Source organism: Narcine bancroftii, chromosome 11 (genome assembly GCF_036971445.1).
Source record: "Narcine bancroftii isolate sNarBan1 chromosome 11, sNarBan1.hap1, whole genome shotgun sequence".
Taxonomy (NCBI): Eukaryota; Metazoa; Chordata; class Chondrichthyes; order Torpediniformes; family Narcinidae; genus Narcine; species Narcine bancroftii.
The window spans coordinates 25,365,944-25,391,457 of NC_091479.1; the positions used below are offsets into that span (position 1 = coordinate 25,365,944).

Below are 25,514 nucleotides of genomic sequence, written 5' to 3' on the forward strand. Positions count from 1 at the left end.
AGCTGGGTGGGTATGTGTGTGGGTAGGTGTGTATGTGTTGATGTGGGGGTGGTTATGTGTGTTGATGTGTGGGTGGGTATGAGTGTGAGTGAGTATGTGTGTTGGTGTTTGGGTGGTGGGTATGTGTTGATGGGTTATGAGTGGGTATGTATATTTTTGTGGGGATGGGTGGGTATGTGTATTGATGTGGGATTGAGTGGGTATCTGTGTGGGTGGGTATGTGTGTTGGTGTGGGGATGGGTGGTTATATGTGCAGGAATGTGTTGATGTGGGAGTGGGTGGGTATGTTTGTAGGTGGGTATGTGTGTTGGTGTGGGGTGGGTGAGTATGTGTGTTGATGTGGGTATGGGTGGGTATGAGTGTGGGTATGGGTGGGTATGAGTGTGGGTATGGGGCTTGGTGTGGGTGGATGTGTAGGTGTGGGTGGGCATGTGTGTTGATATAGGGATGTGTGGGTGTGTGGGTATGTGTGTTGGTGTGGGGATGGGTGTTTATATGTGCAGGAATGTGTTGATGTGGGAGTGGGTGGGTATGTTTGTAGGTGGGTATGTGTGTTGGTGTGGGGATGGGTGTGTATATGTGGCTATGGGGGGGGTGGGTGTGTATGTGTGGGTTTGGGGGATGGGTGGGTATGTGTGTTGGTGTGGGGGTCAGTGAGTATGTGTGGGTGGTTATGTGTTGGTTTGGGGGTTGGTGGGTATGTGTATTGATGTGGGGGTGGGTTGGTGTGGGATTGGTGGGTATGAATGTGGGTGGATATTTGTGTTGGTGTGGGGGTGGGTGTGGATGTGTGGCTGTGGGGGCCATTGGGTTTGAGTGTGGGTGGGTATGTGCTAGTGTGTGGGTGAGTTGGTATGTGTGTTGGTATGGGGATGGTTGGGTATGAGTACGGATTGGTATGTGTGTCCATAAAAGGAGAAACTAATTGTTGTATTGGATTGTGGAGCATCATTTCAAGGTGCTTTATAGGTGTGGGCTGAGAAATGGCTGATGGAATTTAATACAGATAAATGTGAGGTGCTGCATTTTGGAAAGGCAAATTTAAATAGGTCATATACATTGAATGGTAGACAATTGAGGAGTGCAGAGCAACAAAGGGATTTGGGAGTGATGGTAAATAGTACCCTCAAGGCTGATACTCAGGTGGATGGTGTGGTGAAGAAGGCATTTGCAATGTTGGCCTTCATAAATCGGAGTATTGAATTCAAGAGTAGGGAGGTTATGATGAAATTGTACAAGGCATTGGTGAGGCCAAATTTGGAGTACTGTGTACAGTTTCGGTCACCAAATTATAGGAAAGATATAAACAAAATAAGAGAGTGCAGAGAAGGTTCACGAGAATGTTGACAGGATTTCAGGGTCTGAGTTACAGGGAAAGGTTGTGCAGACTGGGGCTTTTTTCTCTGGAGCGTAGAAGATTGAGGGGGGACTTGATAGAGGTGTTTAAGATTTTAAAAGGGACAGACAGAGTAAATGTGGATAGGCTTTTTCAATTAAGAGTGGGGGAGATTCAAACTAGAGGGCATGGTTTAAGATTGAAGGGGGAAAATTATAAGGGGAACATGAGGGGAAATTTCTTTACGCAGAGGGTGGTGGGGATGTGGAATGAGCTTCCGGCAGACGTGGTCGAGGCGGGATCATTGGTTACATTTAAGGAAAGACTGGATCGTTACATGGATAGGAGGGGACTAGAGGGGTATGGACTGGGTGCTGGTCAGTGGGACTAGGAGGGTGGGGATTTGCTACGGCATGGACTAGTAGGGCCGAACTGGCCTGTTCTGTGCTGTAAGTGGTTATATGGTTAATTCTCAACTTTTACAAGCTCCAGACTTAACCAGCACTTTATTAGGTGTTCTGATAAGATTTTGTAAAGAGGCTATTGTAATTGCTGGAAATCTGAAGTGATGTGAAATTACCATCAGAAGATCATGATTTTCTATGGTATTTATGGTGGCCTAATAGCGATTACAGAAAAGATATGATTGAATACAGAATGTCAGGTTGTTGATTTGGAGCAACTTCCTCATCGAGTTGTGGAAATCCTGCTCTTAGGGAATGTGTTGAAGGTAATGAAGCGCAATTTAGTTCTCAAGCTCGAAGCATCATCAGAAATACTTTCTATGTTGAAGATTGTCTTACTTCAGTGGTTTCAGAAGAGAAGCAAATAGATCTTTATCATGAGTTAAAGTAGATCTGTAATAAAGGAGGTTTCTTCCTTACAAAATGGATTAGAAACAGTCGAGATGAGTTGGAGGCAGAAAGAGCAAAGGAGATAAAACATCTTGACCTGGATTGTGACGTTCTACCTGTCGAAAGAATTCTAGTGGTGCAACGGTGTGTTCAATCTGATGTTTTCAAACTCAAAATTGTTTTGAAAGAATGGCCTTTAACATGAAGAGATTTTCTTTTGATCGTAAACTCGTTTGGGAATATTGGTACCACCGTATTAATAGGCAAGAAAGTTCTGCAAGAATTGTTCAGAAGAAAATTTGGATGGAGTAAAAGTATATCAGATTCCATTGCAGAAGATTGGATGAATTGGATTGAGAGTCTTAAAATATTAGAAAATTTTGATATCAACAGATGTTTTAAACCAACATACTTTGGATTTGCCACATCTGTTCAGTTACACCACTTTTCTGATGCAAGCCAAGGTGGTTTATTGCTGTCAGTTATTTAGAAGCTCAAAATAACCAAGAGCGAGTACACTGTGGATTCGTAATGGAAAAATCCAGAGTGTCTCCATGAAAATTAGTCACCGTACCTCGAATGGAATTGTCTGCCGCTACTATGGCGAGCAAAATGGACACCGTGTTAGGAAGAGAATTACAGTTGGAGATAGCAGATTCTGCGTTTTGGTCCGATATTCACCAGTGCTTAATATCAAAACCATGAGGTTTCGTACCTTTGTGACTAACAAAATTAATGAGTTGGAGAATGTTTCGCATGTTAATCAATGGAGCTGTGTTAAAACTTTGGATAATCTTGCTGATATGGCTGTACGAGGATCAAAAGTTAAGCCGTTTCTGAAAAGAGCAAACACTTGGGTGTCCGGTCCTCAATATCTTTCGCAATCTCAAGAAGAATGGCCTCAAAATCCAGAAGAGTTAAAATAATTTTCAACGGAATAACCACATATCCAAAACACGAATTTGAATACTATTTAAATATCTAATGAGAACGACCATTTGCTATAATTCTTCATGGTTTTGTTTAAGAAAAGCAGTAGCATGGATTCCTAGGTTAAAACTATGCTTTAAAATCAGAACAAAAAAGAGAATCTAAAGTCTTGAAAGAGGCGTTACCAAACAGTTGATGAGTTGGCGAATGCTGAATTGGAGATAATTTGTTTTTGTCAAAAAAGGTATTTGACGTTTATGTCAGACGCCAATGGAAACAAGAGCATTTTATTGTTGGAAATGATGGATTAAAGATTATCTCTTTTGATTTCTAATCTTATACTTACCATATTTACTTGTGTATGTGTAACATTAATTATTATATATTAGTCATTAATGCCTATTATAATAATTAGGGGCCAGAATGTAAAGGTTAAAACCTTGTGTTTTTGATTCTTAGACAATACTGTGCCTGTCTCTTAAAGGAAAAATGTTGTTTCTAGTGTTACCACAGTGCCTATGTCTTAATATATCGTAATATCCACACAGATTAAGAGTTTGCATCTCAGAACTATGAAGGGATCACTAGCACACGATAATTTTCTTTGAATTCATATTACAGGTACACAATCCTTTATCTGGACATCTAAAATCTGGGAAGCTTCAAAATCCAGCAAGTGGGGTGAGAGACGGCAGCGTGAGTTGGGGAGGGGGGGGCGAGGTTGGGGGAGAGAGACCGGCAGCGCAAGTCGGGTGGGTGAGGTGGGGGGAGAGATTGCAGTGTGACTGGAAGGGAGTGGGGGTGGATACGGCAGCACAATTCGGGTGGGCTTAAATCTGGCTTTCCGAAATCCAGAAAAATCCGAAATTCGGAACCCAGTGACCCCCCAAGGTTTCTGGATAAAGGATTGTATTTTCTTCTTGTATATCTCTTTAAAGTTGAATATCATAATTCATCCATTATGAAAATCTTAACGTGAAATTACGCAAAGTGTTTATCCATTTTATCATTGAATTAAAACTACATAAAGGTGCATTAACAAAGTTTTATTGGATAAATAAGATGGTAATTTGGAATATTGTCCCCACATTTACTTGAAGATGACACATTTTTAAGTTAGGAAATACTAGTGTGACAGAGTATATAGAAATATATTTGGGAGATAATTTGGGAAAGGTTAGGGTAGGTTACATACAAACACTTTAAAACAAATATCATTTGAAATACTGGAGACTTCATGTTCACAGTGACTTTACAGAAACTTTGAAGAATGCGCAAGTAGGTGTTAATTGGATTGATGTTCTGGGAATGAATGAACTATTGTTTTTTTCAAAGAGGAGACATTGTGGCTTCTCACACATTTTTGGCAGAGCTTTGAAGAGAGGTCACTGATGTGTTCTTGTTCACCAAAAAGCAACAGATGAACGAGAAGGCTGGCTCCTAATGGTTGCTGGAGGTCGTGTGATTTTGCAAGCAGAGAGAGTCAAATAGGCTGGATCGGTGTGTGTGAGAGAGAGAGAGAGAGCAGTGTCAGCCAACTGAAAAAGGAAAGGCTGGCAAGAAGCTCCAGTGTGTTGGTCACAGTCTTGTGGTTCATGAAAGAGGAGAGGACTGGCTGTCAAATGTTTCACTTGGAATAAGGAAACAGAAAGGAACTCTGTGGTGACCTGAAAGAAAGACGTTATCATCTGGAGAACCTTGATGGGGCAAATTTCTTCAGCAAGACACTGAGGTGACTGATGGAAGTACCTCAGTTTTTGATCTCCTGGAACAACACATATCACTCTCTGAAAATCAACAAGAACCTTCCTGAGCTGTAAAAAATTATTTTTTGTGCACCAAAGCCTGGTGAACGTTATGAATGTTAAATTCTGTGCACAGTATAAGAATTGCCTGCCACCAGTGAACTTGGAGGAATGAAAAATGAGATTGCACTGTGAACCAAAGAAATTTTCTGAATTTGTATATACATTACACACACCAGCACTTAGAATTAGAAGGGGGTTAAGCAAGTTTAAGTAAGTTGATCATAGATAAGTTAAAGTTTGTTTCTATTTTCATGTTTAAAGATAATTAAAATATCTATTGCTGCTGGGTTTTGGGGTCCTCTGGGCTGGTAACACTAGAACCTGGAAAGTGTCTACTTTAGATAGACAGAGGGTGTGAGATTGAATTGAATGAGGAGAGTAGTGAAGACAAGGCGGTTGATAACTCAACAGGAGGTCCAAAGCAGACGGAAGCCCGTAACGAGGTGTTCATGAGAGGAAGAAGGTTTTAGTCGCCAAAAGGGTTCTGCGGTGAGTGGCTGAGAATGCTGTTTGCAAACGTAGGGATGGAAACTGACCCGATAGAATAAGAATTTAGCATCATGGTCTGAATGAAGGTGAGACCTCCACTGAGGACAGAACATTCTGTCTCCCTGAGCGACAGGTCAGAAGGGATGGGAAAGAACAGGCAGGGACTGGATTGTGGATTAAGAGGTTGGAAGACGTGGGGGAGGAAGATGGACTGGGTCAGGTGGACGGCAGGAAAAATCTAAGGGATGAAGGGGTGTTTTGGGGTAGTCAGAGTGGGGAAAGAAGTGAAGGATTCAAGGATGAGAGCCTGCCTGGAGACTCGGTCCAATAGGGCCGCCGTGGTTAGGGGGATATTTCGCAGCCCCCTGGGCTGTTGGGGCTGATTTGAACGTTCGCATCCTTGGTCCTGTCCTGTGCACCACTGGGGTACATGGTGAAAGTTCGCGACAGAGACTCGCTGGCAGTCAGGGTTGAGATGGGAGACCTGTGCCACAGGCTTGGTTCTGCAGGCTGGCAAAAACAGGATGAGATTATGCGACGGCCCTGAGGGGTATTGGGGCCAGCGGCATCATTTGAGTTGGAGGCTCGGTCCTCTGGGGTACCTGGGTGCTGTTACGGACTGGCACACTGCCCTCTATCTGGCCGATGCCTGATGACATCCCTCATAGACTGCCTCTTCTCTTCACTGTCCATATTCTCCCACGAAAACTCATCAAACCACCGTCTCACGCACTATCTCTGAACTGGTCACTTCTGGCCACCTTCATTCCACTGCCAAAAGCATAATTGTTTAGTACCCCCCACACTGACAGGTTCTTCCGCCCACCAGGATCCACCAACCCAATTGTTCCCGACAGACCCTTTGTTTCCATTGGCTCCTGTCTTACCAACTGGTATCCGCTGACCTACCTAGTCCAGTCATTCCCCACTTACACCTGCCAGCACCCACCCCCGCCCTCCCACCCCTCTCAGTCTGACAGAAGTTCTTCTCGCCCATAGCCTTTGCTGTCGATGAATGTGAACATTGTGAGCAGTTCCAATTTAGCACCAAATATAATTCATCAGGCACACCTGCCTGTCACATACTGAAGTCAAATGGAATTTGTAAAATTTCATTGATCGCCACATCCTTCACGTTTTTGTACATTGTCTTCTGTGTTTGTTTTCAGCCATGAAATTAGTTGGACATAAATAGACCCGGCAGAATCGGTGCTGTAATTAATGGTAAGAATATGATGGGTCGTTGTAAAGTTTCAACTTTATCAGCTCTAATGTGTCGGAGCTTTTTAATTATTTAGAATAGCTGCTGGGAAAGAAGTTGGAATATTACATTTTAAAACACTGACAAGTGCCACGCCTTTGTGCAACATCAACAGGTCAGACCCGAGGCAGTGGCAAAACTGGAATTTCAACAGCACTTCACAGAATTGGATGAAACAGGATCTGACAGTGCTGCGGTTTGGTTTGCAAAAGGCTAATACGCACAGTTTAACTTGAAACAACTTTGTATTCTTGTGCCGGGTGTGTATTAGCACCGGAATTGTGGCATTCGAAATTGCTGACGAGGCAGGGTGCGCCAGTCTGCAGTGCAAAGACCAGGAGGAGCTTTGAGGGTCTGGTCCAGAGGGAGCTTTGAGGGACTGGTCCAGAGGGAGCTTTGAGGGACTGGTCCAGAGGGAGCTTTGAGGGACTGGTCCAGAGGGAGCTTTGAGGGACTGGTCCAGAGGGAGCTTTGAGGGACTGGTCCAGAGGGAGCTTTGAGGGACTGGTCCAGAGGGAGCTTTGAGGGACTGGTCCAGAGGGAGCTTTGAGGGACTGGTCCAGAGGGAGCTTTGAGGGACTGGTCCAGAGGGAGCTTTGAGGGACTGGTCCAGAGGGAGCTTTGAGGGACTGGTCCAGAGGGAGCTTTGAGGGACTGGTCCAGAGGGAGCATTGAGGGACTGGTCCAGAGGGAGCTTTGAGGAACTGGTCCAGAGGGAGCTTTGAGGGACTGGTCCAGAGGGAGCTTTGAGGGACTGGTCCAGAGGGAGCTTTGAGGGACTGGTCCAGAGGGAGCTTTGAGGGACTGGTCCAGAGGGAGCTTTGAGGGACTGGTCCAGAGGGAGCTTTGAGGGACTGGTCCAGAGGGAGCTTTGAGGGACTGGTCCAGAGGGAGCTTTGAGGGACTGGTCCAGAGGGAGCTTTGAGGGACTGGTCCAGAGGGAGCTTTGAGGGACTGGTCCAGAGGGAGCTTTGAGGGACTGGTCCAGAGGGAGCTTTGAGGGACTGGTCCAGAGGGAGCTTTGAGGGACTGGTCCAGAGGGAGCTTTGAGGGACTGGTCCAGAGGGAGCTTTGAGGGACTGGTCCAGAGGGAGCTTTGAGGGACTGGTCCAGAGGGAGCTTTGAGGGACTGGTCCAGAGGGAGCTTTGAGGGACTGGTCCAGAGGGAGCTTTGAGGGACTGGTCCAGAGGGAGCTTTGAGGGACTGGTCCAGAGGGAGCTTTGAGGGACTGGTCCAGAGGGAGCTTTGAGGGACTGGTCCAGAGGGAGCTTTGAGGGACTGGTCCAGAGGGAGCTTTGAGGGACTGGTCCAGAGGGAGCTTTGAGGGACTGGTCCAGAGGGAGCTTTGAGGGACTGGTCCAGAGGGAGCATCGTTGGTTCTAAAGGTTGCGGCGCGGTGCCTGCACACAGCTAGACGGACTCAGCAAATTGGTTGAAGTCAAAGAGCAACGCGGTGGGCAAGCGACTGAGCAGCACTGAGGGAGGAAGACGGTCTGAGGGGCATCCCCGAAGGACCGCTTGAGTGATCAGAGCATCTGGGCCGTGGAAGGGCACTGAAGTGGGAGAGTTTCGAATACAGTCATTGGGGCAGATCGGAGGCCGTCCAGCACAATCGGAGATTTGGAGCAGATCTCTGGGCCACTTGAATGGAGATTCTGGGTGAGCGGAGCTTGAGGTATCTGCTTTTATTCAGCGGACTCTTGGAGTGTCTCGGCTTCGTTGGCGTGATCTATGGCTGGCCATCCCTGGTGTTCATACTGAAGGATAAAGCTTTCTTCGCCGATCTCTGCCTGGCCATGCACAATTCCAGCAATTCTGGGGCCAGGAACGACACCGGTAAGTGCATGTTGGAGTGGATGAGAGGCCACATTACCTGAAGGCAATTAAGTGAACGGGTGAAAGTGAATCAGTGAGCAAAGGATAAGGATAAATCATGCAAATCGGAAAGGAACATTATTGGAAAATGACAGAAAATGTGTTGGAGAGGAGCAAAGGGAAACAAAAGAGGGAAGGATGGTGAAAATGTTAAACAGAGATGGAGAGGGAGAGAGGGAAAGAGGGAGAGGGAAAGAGAGAGGGAGAGGGGGAGAGAAAGAGGGACACTGGCGCATTTACTCTGCGATGATAGATATGTTTTAGTAATGGAGTAACTGGATTTCTCCAGTCAGCAGAAATCGTAAAAACATTTTCTATTCCATTCTTCCTCTCTCCCTCCCCCCTCCCTCCATGATTCTCACATCCTCTCGTCCTCCATCATGAATCTTCTGGCTTTATTCGCACTTTTATCCCTTTCTTATTGACTATCTACCTCTTCCTCTCTCTCCGCACCTCTCCCTCTCTCTCCACCCCTCTCCCTCTCTCTCCGCCCCTCTCCCACTCTCTCCGCCCCTCTCCCTCTCTCTGCCCCTCTCCCTCTCTCTCCGCCCCTCTCCCTCTCTCTCCACCCCTCTCCCTCTCTCTCCGCCCCTCTCCCTCTCTCTCCGCCCCTCTCCCTCTCTCTCCGCCCCTCTCCCTCTCTCTCCGCCCTCTCCCTCTCTCTCCGCCCTCTCCCTCTCTCTCCGCCCTCTCCCTCTCTCTCCGCCCCTCTCCCTCTCTCTCCGCCCCTCTCCCTCTCTCTCCGCCCTTCTCCCTCTCTCTCCGCCCCTCTCCCTCTCTGCCCCTCTCCCGCTCTCTCTGCCCCTCTCCCTCTCTCTCCGCCCCTCTCCCGCTCTCTCCGCCCCTCTCCCGCTCTCTCCGCCCCTCTCCCTCTCTCTCCACCTCTCTCCCTCTCTCTCCGCCCCTTTCCCCCTCTCTCTGCCCCTCTCCCTCTTCCCCATCTCACTCTCACATCTGGCAGTAAATTGTGATCTGCAAGATGAACGCCTGGCACTTATCTTCACCATTACCACCTTCACGATTCCTTTATTGACCATCATCAACGGTGTCCTGCTCGACTACTATGGGACCATGGCTGCACGCTTCCTGTCCATGTAAGTCGCACTGCAATGCCAGAAATGGTGGATTGGGATGAGAAGGGAACAAGATGACAAAGTGGTGTTGGGTTTGATGGGTGGAGAGAATTTCCAGCTATGGACGGATTGGCAATATTGGGACACACGAATGACATTCCGAGAGGGGCCAAATGTCCCAACAAGGAAAGGGACATCTATAGGAGGTGGGGAGCATAAGGATATGCGGGATGGGGTGGGGGATGAAATCACAAATTCATGTGGGCACTGAACAGGAAGCCATCTGGTGTGATAAGTGACCGAGGAAGAAAGGACATTCCAGCGGTGAAGCTGCACTGATTGGATCAGACAGATGAGGCAGTGGCTGATGTGGTGACACGCACAAGAAATGAAAGAAACAAACACAAGAAATATAGAACCGTTAAGGCACCGCTTGTATCGAAGGTGTTAGAAATTAAAGTACCTTTAAAGAAATTGCTCGAGACAAAAATTGAGAACAAAGAACATTTATTACTACAACAATGCAAAGTTGGGTGCTTCTCCTTACCCTGGGAATACACACACATACTGGGGCTCACCCAACTTTTATACAGTCAATTTCAGTATCAGAGTGCCCTCCCCCTTACATTCTTCTGCCCCCTGGATGGGTTTGGCATAGGTAATCCTTCCTGCCTACGTGCAGTTTCAGTATACTTGGAGGACCAGGGGGTATCCTGTGGGTGTCCCATCATGTCATTGTCCTTATTCACACCTTCCTGATTCTCGGGGCTACAATCTCTTGGTATGCGGAGTTGACTCATTCTATCTAGGGTTGGCTAATTTCATATGTATAGATCTGTGTATGGTTAGCTAATTAGATATGTAGGACTTGGTACTTCTGTCCAGGGCTAGGCGATGGTCCTCCATTCTGGAGACGTGACCCATCCAGCGCAGCTGGATCTTCAGCAGCGTGGACTCGATGCTGTCGACCTCTGCCATCTCGAGTACTTTGATGTTAGGGATGTAAGCGCTCCAATGGATGTTGAGGATGGAGCAGAGACAACGCTGGTGGAAGCGTTCTAGGAGCCGTAGGTGGTGCCGGTAGAGGACCCATGATTCGGAGCCGAACAGGAGTGTGGGTATGACAACGGCTCTGTATACGCTTATCTTTGTGAGGTTTTTCAGTTGGTTGTTTTTCCAGACTCTTTTGTGTAGTCTTCCAAAGGCGCTATTTGCCTTGGCGAGTCTGTTGTCTATCTCATTGTCGATCCTTGCATCTGATGAAATGGTGCAGCCGAGATAGGTAAACTGGTTGACCGTTTTGAGTTTTGTGTGCCCGATGGAGATGTGGGGGGGCTGGTAGTCATGGTGGGGAGCTGGCTGATGGAGGACCTCAGTTTTCTTCAGGCTGACTTCCAGGCCAAACATTTTGGCAGTTTCCGCAAAGCAGGACGTCAAGCGCTGAAGAGCTGGCTCTGCTGCCTTCAGTAGCGAACAAGTAGCAGTCTGTGAGAAACGCTGCCTTCAGCAGCGAACAAGTAGCAGTAGTCAGGCGGTTCCGTTGAATTGTGGCTAGTATCTGATGTCCTCTTCAGCCCCGAACCCTAGGGCCACCGATCTCCGAAGGCTGTCTGGAGCCTGATATTAAAGTGTCAAGCAGCTCACGTTGTTGGTAACTGGTGCTCCCCTTCACGGGGTGATGAAAAGAGATCAAGCTGGGGGGGTTGTTTCTCGTGAATTTCAGCTTGCCTGTGAGTCTCTCCCTGTGTGTGGAATGTACATTGATTAATCACTATGTAGGCTGTTAACTGACTATCGCTACTGTGTTCCCCTGGTCCCTATTAAAATTGTCCTAAATCTATGCCCTGTCTACACTGTAAAGTATCACAATTGTAACCTCTGCTGCCCCTATTCCAGGAGGACTTAAAACATAGCGAGTACTGAAGTGGCATATCCATTTAACGAACAATATTTCAAAAAAATGAATAAACAACAATAAATGTAAAAACCATTAAAATACGGCAAAAAAAATACGACAATAAATGTATAAACCATTAAAATACGACAATAAAAAATACAACAATAAATGTATAAACCGTTAAAATACGACAATAAATGTATAAACCATTAAAATACGACAATAAAAAATACAACAATAAATGTATAAACCGTTAAAATACGACAATAAATGTAACATTACGGCACTCTGTCACGGCGCAGTGTAAGTTTCAGGTCTGAAGGATGAGGAACTGCATGCCAGGTTGAGGGTTGAATCTGTGTGTCGTGATGTTGTGGTTCAGAGGCTGGTTTAATTCTTTGAATGTGGGTCCAGCCTTTCTCTCTTGTTCTTACTGCGGTGTCTGTAATTAAAAGTACACAGAAGGGACCATCCCAGGCAGGTTTTAGTTGATCCTCTTGCCATGCTTTTACATAAACCCAACCACCAGGTTTAATAGAATGTATAGGAAAGTCTAAGGGTGGTGTTTGGGCTAATAGTCCTTTTTGTTTCAAATCTTGGATGGAAGTAGAAAGCCCTCGTAAAAATTTGGAAATGTATTGGTCATTTGCCTCAGGAATGGGAGAATCAGTGTGGAACCCCATAAATGGGAGCCCAAACATCATCTCATACGGTGAGACTGCAAGATCTTTATGAGGTGCTGTCCGAATTCTAATCAGGGCTAATGGTAACGATTTAATCCAGGAAAGACCAGTCTCTTCATGAAGTCAAGTGAGTTGGAGTTTCAATGTTTGATTCATACGTTCGACTCGACCCGAACTTTGGGGATGCCATGGGGTATGTAGTTGCCATTTTATTCCTAGGTTCTTGCAGACACCCTGTAGAATCTGAGAGGTGAAATGCGTACCTCTATCTGAATCAATGGTCTGCATCATACCGTATCGTGGAATGACACATTCAATGAGTATTCTGATGACAGTGTTGGCACGATCATTCGGGGTAGGAAAAGCTTCAACCCATCTTGTAAAATGATCGACCATGACAAGGAGAAATTTGTAAATACCAATCTTAGGAAGTTCAGTAAAGTCTATTTGTATGCGCTGGAACGGGCGAACGGCAATGTCGCGACCGCCAGGTATTACTTGGCGCATCGATTTCTTATTAACCCTTTGACAAATGGGACAAGATCTAGTAGCAAGTTTAGTAATATTGTATATGCCAGGGCAGTGAAGGAAACGTCCAAAGGTATCAACAAGGGACTGGGTTCCCCAATGCGTTTGTTGATGTAACTGATCTATGACTTGGCGGGCTATGGCTTTGTTAAGGACTTGCCGTCCGTCTACTGTCCACCACAACCCGTCGGCAGTCTGGCAAAATCCCTTATCTCTCATTGAGACCTCCTCTACCCGTGAAAAGATGGGGTTCTTTTTAATCTCTATCGGCGTGGGCAGTAGCTGATACATATGAATCTTTTCTGCTAATGCTGCTTGTTTGGCAGCTGCATCAGCCTGCCTGTTTCCTCTAGCTTCAGGACTGTTACCAGTCTGGTGTCCCCGCACATGTACAATGGCAATTTCGGACGGGAGTGTTAAAGCCTCTAGGGATTGGGTAATTAACTGTTCATGGGCTAACTTTTGTCCTTTGCCAGTTATCATCCCTCTTTCTTTCCATATCTTACCGAAGGTATGGACTACACCAAAAGCATATTTAGAATCAGTGTAGATCGTTCCTACCTTGTTCTCTAGTTCGTGGAGTGCTCTGCAGAGGGCATATAGCTCACAGGATTGTGCTGACCAATGACCAGGGAGGCGACCAGCTTCGATCACCAGTTCCTGTTTACCATCCACTATACTATACCCACTATAGCGGGTTCCTGCAATACAACGTGAAGAACCGTCAATAAACAATTTTTCCCCTTCAGTTAAAGGGACATCGGTTAGGTCTTCCCTTATTTTTGTTTGTAAGTCGATAACCTCTGAGCACACATGTTTTAAATTGTTTGAGGGCTGGTCATTAGTTGGAGAGATGAGGAAGGCTGCTGGGTTGAGAGTTTTGGTCGTAAGTAAGGTCAAATCATTGCTGTCCATTAGTATCGTTTCGTATTTTAAGATTCTCGAATCCGTGAGCCACCTTCCAGCCCGCTGAAATAGAATATTGCGGACTGTATGAGGGGTATGAACTATCATAGGGGCACCGAAAGTAATCTTTCATCCTTCTTCAACCAAAATTGCAGTGGCTGCTATGGCTTGTATACACTCTGGCCAGCTGCGACAAACGGGGTCTAAAAGCTTTGACAGGAAAGCCACTGGTTGTCTATAGCCAGCCCTGCTTTGGGTGAGCACTCCGGTGGCTGCTCCAGCTTTGGTATTAGTGTATAAATCAAAAGGTTTGTTTAGGTCGGGTAGCGCTAAAACTGGGGCACGCGTAAGGCACTGTTTAACAAAGTTAAAATTTTCAATCTCTTCATCCGTCCAGTCAAGGGTTTCGGTTCCTATACTGGGAATCTTATCATAAAGGAATTTGACCAGAATCGTATAATTTTCTATCCATATTCTAACCCAAGGAATTTCCTGAGTTCTTGGGCATTTTTGGGAGGGGGGATCTGTATAATACCAGTTATTCTTTCCAGGCTAATTTTCCTGGTTCCTTGACTAACTAGATGTCCTAAGTATTTGACCTCGGATTGCACAAATTGTAGTTTGGACTCACTGACTCTCAGACCTTTCTTCTCCAAAAAATTTAAAAGTGCTACCGTAAAATCTTTAGCTAATTCATGAGTTCTTGCTGTAATTAGCAAGTCATCCACGTACTGTATGAGTTGGCAATTTTCTCTCCGAGGAGCTTCATCTAATACCCGCTCTAAGACTTGACCAAATAAATTGGGCGATTCTGTAAAGCCTTGTGGAAGGACAGTCCACCGGTATTGGTTTTTACGGCCAGTAAAGGGGTTCTCCCATTCAAAAGCGAACATGTCTCTGCTCTCTGTGGCTAATGGACAAGTCCAGAATGCATCCTTTAGATCAATGAGACTAAACCATTGATTATGGGGGTCAATTTTACTCATGATGGTATAAGGGTTGGGTACAACCGGGTGACGGGCAAGAATGAATTTGTTAAGCTCCCTCAAGTCCTGTACTAGGCGGTAGGTGCCGTCTGGTTTTTGAACAGGTAAAATCGGGGTATTAAAGGGAGACATACAGGGTTCGAGTATACCGTCCTGAATCAACTGGTCAATTACGGGCTGTAAACCTTTCCGGCCAGCCATCAGAGTCGGGTACTGTTTCTGTTTAACAATTCGTTGAGTATCTTTTAAAGTGACTTGTAGCGGAGGAATATCGAGGATTCCTCTATTTCCATTTCCTGCCCATACTCTTGGATTTATTAGTTTGCGATCTTCTTCGTTTAAAACATAGAATTGTACTCCAATGCCTGATTGTAGAGGTCGAGTACCGATAGCCAATTGGTCCTGTAAATCCCTTCCTAGCAAGCATACTCCGGCTTGGGGAAGTAATAGAAGATCCTCAATTATGATCTTATCTCCCATTTGAATTCTGACTTCTCGCAATACCGGGACTGGAAAGTCTCGTCCTCCTACCCCAGAAACTGTAACTGTCCCTTCTATTTTCACCCCCTGGGGTTGGTGTAGAACGCTAGATCGGGCGGCTCCAGAATCGACCAAAAATGTCATCTTATCCCTGTGGGGTCCTATGCATAAATTAACTAACGGTTCTCCTTGCAGCCCCACGGTATGTATTAATTGAGAACCGTGACCCCCCTATTCGTGATCAGCTTCCATCAAGGCATAGGAACGTGTGTCCATTGCTCGCAGTGGGCATTCCTTTTTAAAGTGCCCTTCCTTTTTACAATGAAAACAAATAAGGAGTCCTGTTTCCCAATCTTTCCCAAAATTTCTAGAGGGCATACGTCGTCCCCGGAATCCTCCTCTACTCCTCCACCTGCTGGGGTCTCCACCTCCCCACCCGTGGCTCCCCTCACCTCGTACAGAATTTGGCCAGTAATCCTTATCTTTTTCGTGATGGTCAGCTACTATTCCTTTGACTGTTTGTAATAGAATTTTAGCTTTCCCTTTTTGTTTATCCTCTGCCCTCTGGACAAATGCTCTCTAAGCAATCTGCAGTAACTGGGTAATTCCTTGCTCGTGCCAATTTTCTGTCTTTTGTAGCTTTCTTCTGATGTCTGGGGCTGAGTTGGTAACAAAACCCGTTAGAACCAATTGTTCCCCTGCTGGGGATTCTATGTCGAGACCCCCATATTGTTGAATTGCCGTGCACAATCTATTGAGAAATGCAGAGGGGGTCTCCTCGGGACCTTGGGGAACCTCAAAGGCTTTTTTGAAGTTCTGGGGCTCGTCCGGGATCACACTCCCTCCACTGACAGAGTACCCCGACGACGAGAGTAGGTGCACCCCGGCTGATTCAGCTGGACTCACGGGCGATGGGTGGCTGGTCAGTGGAAGAAGCGAGTGATATCCGAGAAGAGGCATTGAGAACAAACGACGGAAGGAAGCGCGTTAGAGCATTACTACTGGAACTTGGAACCCGCTATAGTGGGTATAGTATAGTGGACGGTAAACAGGAACTGGTGATCGAAGCTGGTCGCCTCCCTGGTCATTGGTCAGCACAATCCTGTGAGCTATATGCCCTCTGTAGAGCACTCCACGAACTAGAGAACAAGGTAGGAACGATCTACACTGATTCTAAATATGCTTTTGGTGTAGTCCATACCTTCGGTAAGATATGGAAAGAAAGAGGGATGATAACTGGCAAAGGACAAAAGTTAGCCCATGAACAGTTAATTACCCAATCCCTAGAGGCTTTAACACTCCCGTCCGAAATTGCCATTGTACATGTGCGGGGACACCAGACTGGTAACAGTCCTGAAGCTAGAGGAAACAGGCAGGCTGATGCAGCTGCCAAACAAGCAGCATTAGCAGAAAAGATTCATATGTATCAGCTACTGCCCACGCCGATAGAGATTAAAAAGAACCCCATCTTTTCACGGGAAGAGGAGGTCTCAATGAGAGATAAGGGATTTTGCCAGACTGCCGACGGGTTGTGGTGGACAGTAGACGGATGGCAAGTCCTTAACAAAGCCATAGCCCGCCAAGTCATAGATCAGTTACATCAACAAACGCATTGGGGAACCCAGTCCCTTGTTGATACCTTTGGACGTTTCCTTCACTGCCCTGGCATATACAATATTACTAAACTTGCTACTAGATCTTGTCCCATTTGTCAAAGGGTTAATAAGAAATCGATGCGCCAAGTAATACCTGGCGGTCGCGACATTGCCGTTCGCCCGTTCCAGCGCATACAAATAGACTTTACTGAACTTCCTAAGATTGGTATTTACAAATTTCTCCTTGTCATGGTCGATCATTTTACAAGATGGGTTGAAGCTTTTCCTACCCCGAATGATCGTGCCAACACTGTCATCAGAATACTCATTGAATGTGTCATTCCACGATACGGTATGATGCAGACCATTGATTCAGATAGAGGTATGCATTTCACCTCTCAGATTCTACAGGGTGTCTGCAAGAACCTAGGAATAAAATGGCAACTACATACCCCATGGCATCCCCAAAGTTCGGGTCGAGTCGAACGTATGAATCAAACATTGAAACTCCAACTCACTCGACTTCATGAAGAGACTGGTCTTTCCTGGATTAAATCGTTACCGTTAGCCCTGATTAGAATTCGGACAGCACCTCGTAAAGATCTTGCAGTCTCACCGTATGAGATGATGTTTGGGCTCCCATTTATGGGGTTCCACACTGATTCTCCCATTCCTGAGGCTAATGACCAATACATTTCCAAATTTTTACGAGGGCTTTCTACTTCCATCCAAGATTTGAAACAAAAAGGACTATTAGCCCAAACACCACCCTTAGACTTTCCTATACATTCTATTAAACCTGGTGGTTGGGTTTATGTAAAAGCATGGCAAGAGGATCAACTAAAACCTGCCTGGGATGGTCCCTTCTGTGTACTTTTAATTACAGACACCGCAGTAAGAACAAGAGAGAAAGGCTGGACCCACATTCAAAGAATTAAACCAGCCTCTGAACCACAACATCACGACACACATATTCAACCCTCAACCTGGCATGCAGTTCCTCATCCTTCAGACCTGAAACTTACACTGCGCCGTGACAGAGTGTCGTAATGTTACATTTATTGTCGTATTTTAACGGTTTATACATTTATTGTTGTATTTTTTATTGTCGTATTTTAATGGTTTATACATTTATTGTCGTATTTTAACGGTTTATACATTTATTGTTGTATTTTTTATTGTCGTATTTTAATGGTTTATACATTTATTGTTGTATTTTTTATTGCCGTATTTTAATGGTTTTTACATTTATTGTTGTATATTAACTGTTTATTCATTTTTTGGAATATTGTTCGTTAAATGGATATGTCACTTCAGTACTCGCTATGTTTTAAGTCCTCCTGGAATAGGGGCAGCAGAGGTTACAATTGTGATACTTTACAATGTAGACAGGGCATAGATTTAGGACAATTTTAATACGGACCAGGGGAACACAGTAGCGATAGTCGGTTAACAGCCTACATAGTGATTAATCAATGTACATTCCACACACAGGGAGAAACTCACAGGCAACCTGAAATTCACGAGAAACAACCCCCCCAGCTTGGTCTCTTTTCATCACCCTGTGAAGGGGAGCACCAGTTACCAACAACGTGAGCTGCTTGACACTTTAATATCAGACTCCAGACAGCCTTCGGAGATCGGTGGCCCTAGGATTCGGGGCTGAAGAGGACATCAGATACTAGCCACAATTCATCAGAACCGCCTGACTACTGCTACTCGTTCGCTGCTGAAGGCAGCGTCTCTCACAGACTTCGTCAGGACAAAGCTTACAAAAGTCGGGCGGTTAAAGACACTGCTTCAAGATTTCAACGTGAATCTGCCCATGCCCATGTTCAGACGTGGCAACTTTGGACTGATGTGGGATGGACTAGACTCTTTACTGAGAACTGGAGCCTGATACTCGCAACCCTAATAAGCAGCTGGACTCGCTACTCTGACCTTCATGGTGCTCCCCTACCTAAAGACTTTACACAGAGATTACAATTCGGTTATTGACCAGCTGGGTAAAACTACACCTTACACTTGAAAGATCAGTATTACTGATCTAAAAGAAAAGTGAGGATTGTGAGAGATGGGAAAATTGATCTAAAATTATGAACATGGAAGAAACTAAAACTCATCAGTAAATGGCTGTAACCAGTACAAACAGGATGAGCTTGGGGATTAGGATGCAGGAAAGCAGAGTCAGCACGATTAACATAAGAATCTTCTGTGTGACAAGAGCCACCATAAGACTAAGAAAAGGAATGGTAAGGTACAATAGAATGTAGGAAGTTGAGGTAGTCTGGATCAGATAAAGGTCTCCTAGCCCTGGATAGAAGTACCAAGTCCTACATATCTAATTAGCTATCCATACACAGATTTATACATATGAAATTAGCCAACCCTAGACAGGATGAGTCAACTCCGCATACCAAGAGACTGTAGCCCCGAGAATCAGGAAGGTGTGAATAAGGACAATGACATGATGGGACACCCACAGGATACCCCCTGGTCCTCCAAGTGTACTGAAACTGCACGTAGGCAGGAAGGATTACCTATGCCAAACCCATCCAGGGGGCAGAAGAATGTAAGGGGGAGGGCACTCTGATACTGAAATTGACTGTATAAAAGTTGGGTGAGCCCCAGTATGTGTGTGTATTCCCAGCGTAAGGGGAAGCACCCAACTTTGCATTGTTGTAGTAATAAATGTTCTTTGTTCTCAATTTTTGTCTCGAGCAATTTCTTTAAAGGTACTTTAATTTCTAACAACAATATGAGGCCGACCAAGTTGAAAGGAAAAGAGAAGAGGCTGAAAAACAGAAGGGATATGAGTTCAAGCTGAAAGACAGAGAAAATACGACTTGGAGAAGATTGGAAGGGACAAATTGTATCAATTAGAGGATTAGCATTGAGAGGGAGGAGAGTAAGGGAGCAGAGACTGTAACCCCTGGGGAGAGGTTCTGGTGAGTAGAAAGGTCAATCTAGGGCCTCCTTTTGATGAGGGAGATATAGAGACCTATTTTTGAAATGGTTTCTGAGAGCTCAAAATGGCCAGATGGTTTTTTATGCTCCAAAGTGTATTGAAGTGAAAAGCAGAAATTGCATCCTCTAGCCTGACTGCAGAGCAAGTGGCAAATTGGGATACTGTTAAACAAGCAGTATTGAAAGCTTATGTGTTGCTTCCAGAAGCATCTGGACAAAAATTTAGGAGTTTGTTGAAAACATGCATTCAATCTTATATGGATTTTGCTCTGAAGAAATCTGTATGGTTTGACCGTTGGTGGGCCTCCAAGGAATAAATAATGATTTTTACAGATTGAGAGAATTAATGTTAATTGAGGAAATTAAAAGGTGTGTTTCACAGGAGATTAAATTATACGTGGATGAGAGAGACGTGGGGACGTGGCGACAAACAGCTGGATTAACAGATGAATTTTCGCTGATTCACAAAAATACATCTCAGAATGGTAGGCATTTTCAGAAAGTTAATGTGGAATAGATTAATAAGACTGTTGAGATGATGAATATGGAGCAGGAGAGTAAGCCTGAGAGAGAGAGAGTGTTAAGACAAAAGCTGAAATTAAGTTTGGAAAGGACTGAATTTCTGGATTTGTATGTCATTTTTGTAAAAAACCTGGTCATGTTAAAGGAGGAAAAACCCAACACCCAACCCCAACCCACCAATTTTCCCTTGCAACCGCTGCAACCGTGTCTGCCTGTCCCGCATCGGACTTGTCAGCCACAAACGACCCTGCAGCTGACGTGGACATTGCCCCTCCTTTAATCTTCATCCGCGAAGCCAAGCCAAAGAAAGAGTATTGAAAAGCAAAGAGAACAGGAGATTTTACCAGAAGCATTTATTCAAACAGTTGAATTTGGGCAGAGCAGATGTTTCAAACCAGGTATGGGTGCCATGGATGTTTTCAAACCTTTTGTGTCAGCGGGTTTTGTTTCAGGAAAGGAGGGAGAATCGCAGGTTCCAGTTAAAATTCTTAGGGATACTGGGGCTGCTCAGTCATTGTTGGTACAAGAGATTTTATCTCTAGATCAAAGAACTGACACAGGGGAGAAAACTTTGATTAAAAGTGTTGGACGTGAGGCGGAGTTGATATATCTTTACAAAATAGTGCTAAATTCAGAGTTAGTTAAAGGATCTGTTGGGGTAGGAGTAATTTCAAAGTTATGCATGCAGAGGGTCTCATTTATAGTAGGGAATGACTTGGCAGATTATAAAGCTGGTTCAGTATCGAGATTAACAAGTAGGCCTAGGAAAGATGAGGTGGAAGAGAATTGTGAGTTCGATCCTGTGAGTGCAGTCACAAGGTTGGTGTCTCAGAAATTATTGAGAGATGAAGAAGATCCAGTTGACAGAGATTTTCCTAGTGTTTCTGAAATGGTTTGGAAAGAGCAGGGCAATTGTGAGAGGAAGGATTTCTCTTTGTCAAGGAAAGAGTTAATTTAGCCACAGAGAGTAGATACAACTCTTGTTGACTTGAGAGCAAACAAGTAACTGAACAGGAGATTAAAGAAATGGCTTATGTTAATTACTTGAAGGATGAATGGTTGAAACCTTATTATGAGAATAAGGGGAGTGGAGAACAATCTGTATCAGAGGTGTTTGCTGTTGACAGGGTTGAGGAAGTAATGGATCACAAGATTATGGAAACAAAATCTTGTGAGGGAAACCTTAAAGAAACCATGATTCCTGTGCATCTGTCTAACTCAGTAATTTTGGACAATATGGAGGAAAGGTTAGGTCATCTTAAATCACAAGAAAAGATGCAGTTGAAGAAATTAATTTTAAAATATACGAGTTTGTTCCATGTTCCAAAAAGTAGATCAGCGATTTACCATGATGGGGATGTCGGAGAAGTAAGTCCCATGGAACAACACCCATATAGAATAAACATTCAGAAAAGTAAAACCATGAATCAGGATGTGGAATGTATGTTGACAAAAGATATTATTAGACTTTCAAACTCAGATTGGAGTTCTCCTTGTATTCTGGTACGGAAACCAGATGGAACTGTTAGCTTCTGTACAGATTACAGAAAAGGTTAATTCAGTAACTAAAACAGATGCTTATCCTATTCCAAGAATAGATGACTGTAGTGATAAAACTGGAAAAGCTATATTTCTTACTAATTTGGATTTTTTGAAGGGTTACAGGTGTGTGACTTTAACTGAGAGAGGAAAGAATATTTCGGCTTTTGTTACTCCATCCAGTTTATATGAGTGTTACCATTTGGCATGTAAAATGTCCCTGCCACATTCCAAAGGATGATTAATTCAGTAATCCTAGGGTTAACACATACAGATGCTTGTATTGACGACTTGGTCACAAAAAGTGACACATGAGAAGAACATTTGAAGGAATTGGACAAATTGTTTGCAAGATTATCCAAAGCAAATTTAAGTGTTAATTTAGCGAAAGGTGAATTTGCAAATGCCACTGTGACATACTTGGGACATATAGTTGATCATGGCAAAGTTGCACCGATTCAAGCTAAGGTGAAGACAATTTCTGAGTTTCCTATTCCCAATGGCAAGAAAGCAGTGAGAAGGCTTTTAGGAATGACAGGATATTATAGGAAATTTTACAGATATTTTGCTGAGGTTGTTCTTCCTTTAACCAACCTTTTGAAGAAAGGGGAGAAATTTGTGTGGACAAAAGAGTGTCAGAGAGCTTTAGAAAATGTAAACGAGGTGCTATGTCATTATCCTGTGTTAAAATTTCTTGATTTATATAAACCCTTTTTCTGTAGCGGTGGATGCTCTCGATGGAGCAGCAGTTTTATTGCAAAAACATAAGGAAATTGACCATCCAGTTGCCTACTTTTCAAAAAAATTCAATGTTCATCAAAGGAACTATTCCACTATTGAAAAAAAAAATTGTTGTCTATCATGTTTGCTCTGCAGAATTTTGATGTGTATCTTAGTACCTCTCAGGAACCAATTGTGATATTTACTGACCACGAACCTCTGGGGTTTTTGAATCAAATGAAGAACAAAAACAGAACATTGTTAAACTGGAGTTTGATATTACAAGAATATAATCTGCAGATTATTCGTAACAGAGTTTGAATAATGTTATTCCAGATTGTTTGTCAAGATGTTAAAATTGATCATGTATAAATATGCTATCAATATTTTTACTTTATTATAACATATATATTGTGAATTGTTATATCTTTTGTGATTTTTTTTAGACAGTTTAATTATTACTGAATTTTAACTCAACAGTTAACATTCCTTTAAAGGGGGAGGTGTGATGGAATATTTGTCAATGTTTTTGGGAGATAAATTGGTAAAATTAGAGAAGGTTACATACATACAATCATTTAAAACATCTTATTTGAATTATAGGATAATTCATATCCACAGTACTTTTAAGAGGAACTATGAGTAAATGCTATGGACATTTCACAAGTGCTAATTGAAATGATGTCATGAAATGAATGGACTATTGTTTTGGAAGAACAACCAGAGCCAGGTTGGACCTTTTTGCAAGGCTTTTGACCTCTCTGTAAAGTGCTCACTCACAGGTCATTGAGAGGTTATTGTTTACCTAAAACAACAGATGGACCAGAGGACTAACTCGTATTGTTTGCTGGAAAGTCAGGGGTTTTGCAAGTGAGAGAGAGAAGGACATGCTGCGGGCAGTTTCGAATCTCAGATAGAGAGAGAGAGAGAGACAAAATGGAAGCTTTGACTGTGTGTGACACAGAAAGCGGTAACAAGCCAAGAGAAGCTTGTTGGAACAGAAACAGAAGCTCTAGAGTGCCGGATGGCTGGAAGTGCTATCTGTCAGATGTTTCACTTAGAATAAGAACAGAAAAGAACTCTGTGATAGCCTGAAAGAAAGAGGTTACCATCTGGAGAACTCTGATGGGGCAAGTTTCATCAGCGAGACATTGAGGAGACTAATGGTGGTCCCTCAGTTGTGGAAATCCTGGAACTACACATCTCTCTTTGCAAACCTACAAGAACCTTCCTGAGCAGTACACATTGACCTTTCGAGCACCAAAGCCTGGTGAACTTTATACATGTTAAATTCTGTGCTCAATATAAGAATTGCCTCCAACCAGTGAGCTTAGAAAAATGAGAAGTGAGATTGAACTGTGAGCCAAAGAACTTTTCTTAAATTTACGCACATATTACATACACGTGTGTTTAAATTTAGAAGGGGGTTGTTAGGTTAGTTAAGTTAATAGAGATAAGTTAAAGTTTGATTCCATTTTCATGATTAAAGTTCATTCGAAACAACTTTTATTTAAGTAACTATTTGTGTTGAATATCTATTGCTGCTGGGTTTTGGGGTCCTTTGCCCTCGTAACATAATCAAGTGGAAATATGAACTTCAACCGACTGGTCAGTGGCCGCATGAGGTAGAGATCCAATCCAGTTTTGTTGTTCACTTTTTTCTATTTTTTAAAATATAAGTAACCTTGATTGTTTTTTGGGGGTTTTTTTTCTTTGTTTTTCCATAGTTGATTAATTGGAGTACATATATGATGGTTCTGGTATAATATTAATATAATATTATTGATATGAGCAGATTTCTTTTAAAGTCGTTCATGTGATTTTCATTTTAATCTTCATAATATTAATTTATAATTAATAACCAAAATGTGAAACTCTCAATTATAGCATTTTATCTGCTATATATTATGTATACATTTTGATATTCCATCTGCTATATTAATGCAATGCATATATGAGGTTATAATATTGAATTCAATACAAATATTTTTAAAAGGAAAATATTTTAAAAAAGGGGAAACCACGTATAAATAAAGCGTATCTTCAAAAACTACAAAAATGGAGGACTACCATTGTCACATTTATTTTCAGACATCATACATGACATCGCTTCCCATGCAACTCTGAGATTCATTTTCTAGCGGGCGAGGCAGAATTTCCACTTGTTGGTTGTGTAAAAACCGTACTTAACGTACACATGTAAATAGGTAAAGATTTGTAAACAAATTGACGGTGAAATTCGGGAAGAGAACAAAAAAAAATCAATGAAGGGCAAATGAGTTTCTGATTGAATTTGTTGTCGAGGAGCCTGAGGGTGTTGGGGAGTCAGCTGTTCCTGAACCCGTTGATGCATGATATATGGCACCTTCACCATTATGGTTGCAGCGAGAACAGAGCAAGTGCTAAGCAATGTGGATTCTCAATGAACGCCGCTGCTCTCCCATGGCGGCGATCCCTGTCGATGTTACCCAAGGTGGGGAAAGTTTTGAATGTGATGTCCTGTGCTGGGTGTCATAAGATTAGCAGGGGCTTCCGCTTGGATATATTGGTGTCCGAGGTTTAGCCGGTCAGCACACGTTCCATTTGTAGAGATTTGTCTGGGCGTCGATGGCATACCAAACCCCCGAAAACTGCCGACTAAGTAGAGTCGGTGATGTGCCTTCTTTATGATCCCATTTCTGTCTTAGGTCCAGGAAATATCCTCTGAGATGGTGCTCCCCTACTCCACCTACGATTCCCCCCATCGTCACTGGATCTTACATCTCTGGTTTATCCTTACTGAGATCAACAATCATCTCCCTGTGTTGGTGACATTGATGGTGCATTTTTGAGGAAAGATTTCAGTCTCTATCCCGTATGCTGTCTCCAGGCCTCCTTTTGTCACAACCTACCACAGTGCTCTGATCAGCGGATTTGGAGATGGCGTTTCTTCTTACCTAGCCACACAGTCATAGGTGTAAAGCGAATCGATCAGAGGGCTTAGAAGTCAGCCCTCTGGTGCTGCGATACTGAAAGTGAGTGTGGAGGACATATTCTTACCAATCCCCACTGATTTTGGCCTGGG

The 25,514-nt window shown here is 43.8% G+C and overlaps 1 protein-coding gene and 1 long non-coding RNA gene across 13 annotated transcripts in view; one reads left to right on the forward strand and one right to left on the reverse strand.

Annotated features, from left to right (window-relative positions):
- Positions 1-25,514, reverse strand: part of LOC138745692 (uncharacterized) — a 157,377-nt gene that overhangs the window by 8,303 nt on the left and 123,560 nt on the right. Inside the window, exons 5-6 of one of the 3 annotated variants that reach the window (XR_011346414.1) lie at positions 13,297-13,436; positions 11,680-11,966 (exon numbers count right to left, since the gene is read on the reverse strand). The exons of 1 other annotated variant lie outside the window; for it this stretch is intronic. This is a non-coding gene — a long non-coding RNA (uncharacterized lncRNA). Of the gene's footprint in view, positions 1-11,679; positions 13,437-25,514 lie in introns of those variants that run through there. One more of the 3 variants, XR_011346412.1, reaches the window with a different exon arrangement.
- Positions 1,724-25,514, forward strand: part of LOC138745690 (equilibrative nucleobase transporter 1-like) — a 72,387-nt gene continuing 48,596 nt past the window's right edge. For 2 of the 10 annotated variants that reach the window (XR_011346409.1, XM_069902980.1), the window contains exons 1-2: positions 7,917-8,515; positions 9,516-9,648. Coding sequence is in view for 6 of the 10 variants with exons in the window: in XM_069902980.1 (XP_069759081.1) it covers positions 8,326-8,515; positions 9,516-9,648 (323 nt within the window). In the remaining 4 variants the exon portion in view is untranslated. Of the gene's footprint in view, positions 3,817-6,586; positions 6,642-7,916; positions 8,516-9,515; positions 9,649-20,051; positions 20,155-22,452; positions 24,406-25,514 lie in introns of those variants that run through there. The other 8 variants (XR_011346411.1, XR_011346410.1, XM_069902979.1 and 5 more) reach the window with 8 other exon arrangements.